Source organism: Anarrhichthys ocellatus, unplaced genomic scaffold (genome assembly GCF_004355925.1).
Source record: "Anarrhichthys ocellatus isolate YVR2014 unplaced genomic scaffold, GSC_Weel_1.0 scaffold1666, whole genome shotgun sequence".
NCBI lineage: Eukaryota > Metazoa > Chordata > Actinopteri > Perciformes > Anarhichadidae > Anarrhichthys > Anarrhichthys ocellatus.
This window is the reverse complement of record NW_022281640.1, coordinates 1-10,187: the sequence shown is the minus strand read 5'-3', so window position 1 is coordinate 10,187 and position 10,187 is coordinate 1. Positions and strand designations below refer to the sequence as shown.

At 42.6% G+C, this 10,187-nt stretch overlaps 1 protein-coding gene across 1 annotated transcript; it reads right to left on the bottom strand.

The window, feature by feature from the left end:
* Window positions 1-33: 33 nt before the first annotated feature.
* On the bottom strand, window positions 34-9,424 carry ttf2 (transcription termination factor, RNA polymerase II; the record flags this gene model as incomplete). The annotated part of the gene is made up of 17 exons (XM_031839505.1): window positions 9,334-9,424; window positions 9,136-9,241; window positions 8,636-8,722; window positions 8,164-8,233; window positions 7,099-7,896; window positions 6,017-6,137; window positions 5,636-5,818; window positions 4,917-5,074; window positions 4,761-4,842; window positions 3,933-4,058; window positions 3,679-3,829; window positions 2,768-2,873; window positions 2,401-2,585; window positions 1,763-1,916; window positions 1,577-1,668; window positions 1,022-1,107; window positions 34-192 (listed from the first exon to the last, which is right to left on the bottom strand). Coding segments are annotated over exons 1-17 (2,692 nt in total), but the record flags the coding sequence as incomplete, so codon positions are not given.
* Between the last annotated feature and the right edge of the window lie 763 nt (window positions 9,425-10,187).

Genomic DNA, 10,187 nt, shown 5'->3' with positions numbered 1-10,187 from the left:
TGTGTGTGTGTGTGTGTGTGTGTGTGTGTGTGTGTGTGTGTGTGTGTACCTTCTTCAGCAGCGACAGGTGACAGCAGCACTGACGGAGGCGCAGCAGCAGAGACAGGATGTGGACGGTGCTGGACGCCTGCTGGGGCTGCTGGGAAGTCGACACAGCGGCGTCAGTCTGAGAGACACCAAACTCCTGCGCCACTGGAGAGAGAGTTGATGTTATTACATCATACTGTTTACAATTTTAAATAAAAATAAGATAAAAAAAACAATTTCTGAGTGCATATTTGATGAGGCCAAACTATGATTCAGGTAAATTATATATTTAAAAGGTTGTATGGAATATTTTGTTGCTTCATTCATTCATCTGAATTCAGCATTTATTTATTTTATTTGCATGTTTATTCATTTCTTTTAAAGCCAGTATTTCTGCACCGTGTCACATAGAGATCAGACCACACTGACATTATTAGTTTTATACTATTTGTATAAATTAGATTCCACTAGTGGCAGCGAAAAAAAGATGGATGCTATAATTTCCAAAATTCACAACATGTTTGTATCTGATGAAATATTCTGCTTCAACCCATACTTGTTGGCACAAAACAACACGTTTCTCTATTTTACAGGTTGATGAAATCTGAAAATGTGACGGCAGACAATCAAAGCTTCATTTGAAAACCTCAATAAAAAGGTTTAAATGTAAAAATAAATAAAAAGTAAGACATTCATTACAAATATTCTAAATGTAAAAGTGTAAACTCGCTCTAATGATCCTTCTTGCAATTGGAGATGAAACAGCCGGAGCAGAAGTTATCTACTAAGTTTCAGATTAGCTGTAAATTCTTCTTCTTTCTGATAATAATTTCTCAATAAAATATAATTTATTCGCCCGCAAAAAAATTCTGTGCTGAAAACGTCAGATTGCGTCCTCAGTGCTGAGGCACAAATATGATTCCATATAATGAGTCACACATCTATAGAGAGACACGATAACACACGTTTGAGGACCATGAAACAAACATGTCACCTTTGTCAAAGGGATTAGAACTGGAAGCGTTTCCCTTCGTCACATCGCTCCCTTCGTGTCTCTTCAGGTAGTTCTGCAGAGTCGACCTGGAGGAAAAGAGAAAATCATCAATTTATGTTGTTATTACTGATCTATCTACTGCATCCAGAAACACTTAACATGCCTTTTTAATGTAGTTATACACATTTAGAGCTGAGAGATGTCATAAGCATCCTTTAGTCAGAGTAGTTTAAACGGAACATTATTAGTCCCGATTTCATTCTTACACACTGCGAGTAGATAATAAAATGTGTTCAGGAAATATCTTAAGTTGTTAAGAAAAGGCAACACAACACAAAAACATATGGGATCCGTTTTCTCCAGGAAGCAACCTCGCATCTACGCGTCTCTACGTCACTCCTCCTCAGTCCAAATATGATCACTTCCTGTTCACTGGTTGAGAAAAAGCCAAGATGGCGACAGCGAAATTGCCGAACTCGAGGCTTCATAACATCAGTCTCTGGTTTTCTCACAACTCTTCTGTTAAATGAACAAATAAGAAAAGCGTCGTGTTACCTGGATTGGGCGAAGACCACATCGTACACGGCCTGTTCATCCTGGGACAGTTTGAGTCGATGCACCTCGCAGGTCCGGTCCGGAAGAGACACCTGGAACCAGGACCCAGAGTGTTCATAATCAATAACAGATGGTTGTGGCCTTCATAATGGAATGAGCTCATAAGGTGTGCGTGTTCGTCCCTACCAGCGGTTTTCCCTTTGAGTCCAGCTGGTTTTTGGTCCGTCGGAGCAGCAGAGTCTTCGTCAGGATGTTGAGTCTCTCTCTGCCTCGGTTCGAGCCGTTGTCCACCTGAGCTTTCCACACTTTGAACTCATTAAACGGAGAACAACGCAGAAACCTGGAAGACAGAGACAGACGGTGAACGAACAGAATCTCATTACAATTAACCGCCTCGAGCTGTGAGGATGAACTTCATAAAAACAGAATGGTCTGGACTAAAGTGGTGGTAGAGTTTCTTGCTGGAGGATCTGGGTCTGTCCACGGTGGACCGGTCTCTGCTGGAGTCTGAGCTGAAGGAGGTTCTGGTGAACCTGCATGAGTTCATCTGGTTTCACCAGAATCCGACCCGGTGGCTCCGATGACGAGCATCAACAATAACTCTATAGAAACAGACCATCTTCTCTCTGATGGTCTCTGGACTGATGGAGGTCTGATAGAGGATCTGGACTAAACTCAGACTGGTTGAGGACCAGATAAAAGTTCCTCACTGTTACTTTAAGTTAAACACACCAGCCTCACTGGATATAAAGTGGCCCCCCATTGGAAGCCCCCCACATGTCCAGAGTAAACATTTCTACCAGTTTTAAAACTCGTTGTCTTACTTGAGCAGCGAGTACATGTCCAGCAGGTTGTTCTGGATCGGTGTACCAGTCACAGCCCAGCGGGCTCCAGCCCTCAGCTGACAGATGGCCATGGAGGTCTGCACTTTGGGGTTTTTGATGTTGTGGGCTTCGTCCAGAACCAGCCGGGCCCAGGTCACTCGCAGAAGAGGAGCGGAGCGTGGCGGCTGAGGATGAACGTGGGATGAAGTGAACAGGAGTCTCAGTTCACTGGTTCTGGTCCCAAAAGACTCCTGAACACTTAGAATCCAGTCATTTAAAATGATAGTTTGGATGTTTTGTTACAAGTTACAGCTTTAAAGCTGATAAATGCTGCTGCAGTCAGAACATGAATATATATATTACTCACCACTTCATCAGCATCTTTGCAGGGGTTTTCAGCGTCCCCCTTCTGGACTGGGATCTCCTTAGAGACCAGACTGTACGTGGTCACCACCACGTCAAAATCAGCCAGCCTGAGGGACGGAGAGATAGCTCTTCATTCACTTTGACTGTGAGGGCTTCAACAGAGAGAATTGGGTGTGATTGCTGCTTTATGGATGGACCCTTTTTACAGCTGATGTCATCAAAAATATGCTCGCTCCTTCGTCCCTTAATGGTGGTCGTAGATAATAAACAGAGGAGTCTGTATTTAAAACTGATTGAAGGTTGCTATGAGGACACCTAACTACATGTTCTGTTGCCGTCATCACTCATTGGTTCGTTTAAAAGCCTTGAGTTCGGCAATTTTGCCGTCACCATCTTGTTTTTCTGCAATCAGTGAACAGGAAGTGACCATATCTGGACTGAGGAGGAGTGAGGAAGAGACGCTGTAGACGTCTCTGGTAGAGACCTGCCAATCACCGTGTAGCCCGCCCTAAAGCATCCCCTGCTTTATGGTCTGTTTGACTCTAAATGGACCATAATGTACTAAATGAACATCATGCTGTATTGAAGAAGACTTGAAACTAGAGATTGAGACCATAAACTCATGTTTACAATGTTTACTGAGGTAATAAATCAAGAGAGAAGTAGAGTCATTTTCTCATAGACTTCTATACAACCAGAGGAGTCGCCCCCTGGTGGACACTAGAGAGAATGCAGCTTTAACACATGAAGCATCGGCTTCACTCGACAGAACCGGAGGTTGCCGTTGCTGTTGATTGTTTGTAGCCCCATTTTAAAAGTGAATATTGTCAAACCTCTGAGTCTCTGTCTGTGTGTTTAACGTTCTGTACAGGAACACAGATAACGGAGTGAATGTGTGCGTGGTTCCCTCACACTTTGGCCCTTTTCTCCCGGTTGGGTCCGTGGTACAGGTACACCGTCAGCTTGCCCGTCTTCACGTGTCGTTCGATCTCCCTCTTCCAGTGGTGGATCAGGGAGGCGGGACAGATGATCAGGGTGCCTTTAGAAACCACGAGGCCGGAGTCTGGATGATCGAAAACCAAACTCATCAGATCATCCTGAGTTCTGGAGGTGAACTCTGTTGTTACGTCATGATTGCACAGTGAGAGAAAAAAGGTTTTAGTTACCGGATTTGGAGATCCAGCCCTCCAGCTTCTTCTCTTCCTTCTTCTCAACTTCCACTTTAGCTTTGATCTTCTTGGCCAGTATGAGAGCGATCATAGTCAAGGTTTTCCCCAGACCCATGTCATCCGCTGAGACCAGAGAAGAAGAAACGACGGAGAAAGAAAATGATTTGACTACGTACGGAAGATCCCTGTTTCTTAAAAATCAAATTAGAAGCTTTTAAGATGAAGGAGAAAATGTGAAACTCTTTCCACAGAAAAACGAATGCACATTAATCAACTTGACAATAATAACAGGGAGATTTATCTGGATATTTTAGTTTCTCCATATAAAAATGTAAACAAATGAAAGGCAAATCTAATGAACTGTGTCCCACTGTAATGCTTTACATTAGAGCTGCAACGTTAAGTCGACTGATTGCCAACTATTTTGATAATCGTTTCATCGTTAAAGCATTTCTTTCATGCAAAAAATGGCAGAAAATTAAATTTGCAGCCTCTAAAATATGGAGATTTCCTGCTTTTGCCGTTTTACTTCATATCGAACTGAATTTCTTGGGATTTCGGACAAAACAAGACATTTGAAGACATCACATTAGACTTTGAGAAACTGGGATGGATGGTTTTTTTCCACTATTTTCTGACATTTTATAGACCAAACGATTCATTTAGAAACTAAACACCAGATTAAAGATAATGAAAATAATCTAAAATAAAAGCATTATATTTTTTTGGAGAGAGAGAACACAATAACAGGCTTATTTTCACCAGTGAAGAGATAATAAACCAACTCCATCTCATCTTCATCTTTAATAAGAACGGTCAACTTACCCAGAATTCCTCCGCAGGGATTCTGGTTCTCTCTCCAGAGCAGCCAGGCCAACGCTCTCTTCTGATGGGCCAGGAGCAACACCTGACAACCAATCACAAGAGGACCATGTTATTACAGTAATGGACCAATCACAAGAGGACATGATGAGGTGTTACCTTGATGCCTTTGGGGTCCGGGACCTCGGCCTCAGCGTCGGGGCAGGACTCCATGGACTTGTGGAGATGGTCGATGGTCTCACATGTCGCGTTTTTCACCGCCAGCAGACGGTCGTTGGTCATCCTGCCTCCGTAAAAGGCCTGGACCTCTGGGTTTGCTGGGAAACACATGAAGCACTGAGAGTTTAAGGTGTTTGTATGAATAAAAAGCAGTAAAAGACAAAATTAATCCAGAGATTAATATTTGGATTTTTACAACGGAATATTAGAGCCATTGTGGTGAAAAAGAGGACATTGGAAACAGCAATGTTTAGGATTTATCTGATAACTCATTGGTGAGATGATACGTTCAACAGGTCTAACATGAGGATGAAGTACAAAACACATGTTCATAGAATAACTACACAATAAGAGAAATGTAGTAAGAGAAATAATATCATCCTTACTGTAATAACTCCACTGTAGAAGGAACAAAATTCAGACAGTGGCTGAAGGTTTCTTACAATTTCGCATATTTATGATTCAATAATCCCAGAGAATATTGAAGTTCTCTTTCTTTCTGACTTTAATACACTGAGTTTTTCTAGGAATCATAACTCTCTACCCAGGGCCTTAACAAGCCATCGTAGATTTAAAATACATAGGTTTTAATGTTTTTGAATAAAAACCCAAAACCAAACCAATGACAGAAGTGTCCTCCACCTCCGTGTTCGGCCTACCTCCATACATCTGTGTGGACCCCTGACTCAGCTGGAGCCCCAGGGAGCTGCTGGAGGCCTGGTGCTGGGAGGGGCCCGGTGCTGGGGGGGCCGGGAGCAGGATGGTGCCGCCCTGCCGGCTGAAAGGGTTCACCTGGCTGCTACCCAGACCGGCATCACCGCCGTCACCTCCATCCTGAGACCCTGAAAGAGATTATACATCAACGTACATTCAACTGTTTCACCCCGTTTAGAATATTATAGAGCTTTGATATTTATCATTCTTCATTTCTGTATTTTAGTGATGATGAGTTTTATTGTATGTTAAGTACAGGAAAGTAACTCAAAATCAACTCAGAAACTTGTAATAATAATATTAATTGTATTAAGTGAGTGCTTTACCAGGCTGAGCAGCAGCAGTGAGGCTCAGAGACTCCAGAGCGTCCTCCAGATCTTTCACCTGAGTCCTCAGACGCTCCCCTTTATCTGGCAGAGCCGCCACGTTCACCACCGACAGAGTCGCCTTCACGGGAGGAACAAACAAAAGAAGATCATTATTGAACTGGAAATATTGAGCGAGTCTCTCTGACTGAAGAGGTCTAAACTGTGATTCATTCAGCTGATATTCCAACAGTGCTAACCTCAGACTAACCTTCTATTGTGACGTTTGCCTGTTAATACCAGCTTGTTTTTGGGTTCTTTATTGTGAAACAGGAAGTTGTTCATAGGGCTAGGAGATATGGCCAAAAGGTATATATATATATACCTTAGGTATAAAAGGTATTACATATACAGTATATACATATATATGTAATATACATATATATGTATAATGATGTAGCATGTTTCCTGGTATTTCAATATATGTATACATAGTATATAAAGTAACCACATGGTAAAGCCTGTTTCAGTATATTTTGTGTGAATTAAACACTTGAAAAATGAAAAGTTCTCTTTTTTTATTAAGAACTTTAGTGCAAAATGATCAGATGTAAGCTTCCAGTTTCTCTCACCAATAACTGCTGATTTCTTCTCTTTTAATTCAACTGTTTCTCAGACTGATCTTTGGGGGGGGGGGGGGGGGGGAGACGGACGGACTGTGAACTAAGTGGCCCTGCTAAGTGGATAGCAGGGCCGTCTTTCAATCAGAGGATCGGCGGTTCAATCCCCGGCTCCGGCTCTGCTAGTTGCGTGTCCTTGAGCAAGACACTTAACCCCAAAATTGCTCCCTTGGTTGTGCCTACGGTGTAGAAATGTGATAGACTCTGAATTGTAAGTCGCTTTGGATAAAAGCGTCTGCTAAATGACTGTAATGTAATGTCTCTTTAAGCTGTCGGTCTGGTTGAACCATTGAACAGTGTTTTGTTCTCCATCTTCTAAACTAAATACTATCTATAAGTACTAAGAGACTTTCTACCAGATAAAAGACCATTCTGACACATCTGACTGGACACAACGAGGTAATGACGTGTCGCTTCCTTCACCTTCTTCTGCTGGAGCTGAGCCGTGTGGAGGTCGTGCAGGTCTTCCGGCTGACCCTTGACTTTAGACGCCGGCTGGAACCCAGCGAAGGCGGTCAGCGTCTTCTGAACGGCAGAGACAGGAGGAGTTTTCTGAGCAGCGGGTTTCACCGACACCACCACGACATCATCGTCGTCGTCGTCATCGTCGACTTGGTGGATTTGGGTTGGACTGGACTTCCTGGTTTTATCAGAGTCTCTGCTGCTCCTGGGTGCAGATTTAGAGACGCTCTCTTTTGTAGTTTGTTCAACCAGACCGGTTCCACCCTCGGTTGGTTGTTGAGTTGAGTCCTTGTGAGGATCCCGTGAGGCTGGATTCTTTTTCTCTGGATGAACAGCCTTGACACTGGAGGTAGAAACCACGTTTCCTGCTCTTCCCGTCTCAGTGTGGTTCTCTTCAGTCTTGTCTTTCACTTTATCGGTCAGTTTCTCCACACCGCTAGCTTTGGGACTCTTCTCCTCATCTGAAACTCTCTTCTTTACCTTCATCCCCGGTGGAAGTCGTTTGCCTCGGTATGATGAATCCGCCGAGTTTTCCTTCTGACGACTTTCTCCTCCCTCGGCCTTGTGACTCGCCCCGCCGTCTCTCTCCTCGCTCCTCTTCTCCTCGTTCCTCTTCTCCTCGCTCCCACCACGCTGCATCCTCCTCCACTCAGAGTCCTCGTCCATCTTGCCGGAGGCTTTGAAGGGGTTTCGGACGGGCGGCAGGCAAGATGGCTGCAGCTGCGTGTCGGATAGAGGGTTTCTCTTTTCCTTCTCGGGCTGCAATGATGGAAGAGGACAGATACTTTAAAAATGGGAAGCAGAGAGACAGCGGAACATGAGACTCCTGGCTGGACTCAAACTGTGGAGTTCATGGTGTTTATTTGTCCAGTTATATCTCTAAAGTAATTTCCCACAGTTTCTTTTGAAACGTTGGGATTGTGACAAACATTCTACATAAAGTTCTGAACATGAGTGTGTGATGATTTGAAGAGATAAAAGTGTTTTAATGTATATAAATAATAAAAAGTGTGTATGGTGTCTTACTGCAGTCCACGGAACGTTTCCACACCACTTCTGGGCTGCTTTTTTACCCACAATGCATCTGTAGTACAACCTGGAAAAGGAGAATAGATGGATAGCTAAACGTTGATTGTCCATGAAGGGGAAGTTTGCATTGGACACAGTGCTGCAGTCTGTTGCTTTAAATAAATAAACATCACAGACATAAAACCATCAGAAAACATACAGTAAGAGACATTGCACACACAGTTGTCTTAGTAAATAATGTGCTTCATCTATTGCACAAGTTATCAAAGTGTGTTTTCCAGCTAAAGGAGGTTTTCTATGTTGACTCTCAAGTATTTGTACGAGGACACTTTCACGATGGCACTGAGAGGCCAAACGTCCAACACAACCAAGATGAGCTGGAGACAAGCATAAAATGTAAAGCTGCAACAGCAATGACTTCTTCATTACCTGTTTCAGACATTTAATAACAATAATAATAATAATCCACCTGTGGCTCTGCTGTTGTAGACTGTAGGTGAGAGCCTGGAGCTCCACCATCGAGTCTTCATGTTGGAGGCAGTGGGACGGGGAGATTCTGGAGGAGACGATAATGATGATGCAGATCAAAAACAGGAAATTAAACCAGTTATGTTTTGACAATAGCAATTGTCAGACTCGTACCCAGCTGGTATGAAGTAATAGTTGACTGGAGCGGATTCAAACTGGAATGTGATTACATTAAAAGTGAAGACAAAGCAAACAAACCAACTGTATATAACTCATGTTTGGATAAACAGAGTTGGTCTCAATCTCTACTTGGAGGAACCAGATTTTTGGACACTTTTTGGGCTGGACTACAGTATTCTGAAGGCTTCTTTATTTATTCATAACGATGATTTATGATCATATCCCTGCAGTGGAGGGTACCTGTGTCCACCCTTGAACTAAGCCCCCCCACACATCGTCTCTAAATCGGTCTCATAGGGTGACGTCAGTACTTTCACTCACCGGGCCACGTGAGTGAAGTCACAGCCTTGCTTGTCAACACAGACGTAGAAGCTTCTGCCTTTATTTGGTCCGTCTTTAACGCCCGTTTTTAACATACACACGCTGCCTGTATGTGGACATAGAGGACGAGTTACACACAATATTAACCTTTATATTCTATAACAAACAGTTAGCTAACTTTAACTTTAAGAGACTTACCGTGGACATCACATAACACCTTCTCCATTGTCCTAACGTTAACTCATTCAGTTCACTTTCAGTTGCCTGAACATGAAAGTTAGCCTTTTCGTATAGACCAATCGCAGCAGTCCTAAAAACACATCCGGTAAGCAGATGTCAGTTTAAAAGTCGATGTACTTATGAGTTAATACAAATCACTTATGTTTGCCATAACGTAAAGATACAACAACGTATGTATAATATAACATAGACCATATAAGAAATGTAGCATACAAAATGAAAACTCAACGGTACACCAGATTTTATTCTCTCCATGACTTTTATTATGAAATATTTTTGCGCAGCGCCGTTAAGCCGGATGTAAATCGAAGCTAGTTTTTCCCCAAAAGGTAGTTTGACACGAATGTAAATTTTTATATTTCTAACGCGTGTGGTTGTGACATAGTTTAACTATTATGGTCGCTTATATGAAACAAAAAAACGTACAAAACAAATAGCGTAAAAACGTTGAAGACGTAAAAGACCATACAAACCAACGAGTGACGTCACGTCCGCTTCGTACAGTCTGACCCACAATCCTGTTGAGCAGCAGATATGAGTGAGAGGGTTAAAGTTAAAGCTGACATGTTATGACAAAGTTCATCCTAATTGAATGCAGCAGCGTGAACTAAAAGTAAAAAGAAACAGTTTATGATTTGGACTGCAGATGAGGTTAAAAGAGAATGTTGACTGTCTGTTAGTTTGTGATTTTGGTGTTTTAAATGTGAGTTCAGATTCACTAAAGTCAAACTATCACACAAACACACTAACAGATGGAGGCAGCAGTAGACCAGCACCTCCTGTGTTCTGAGAGATTAAATCACTGTTTATGT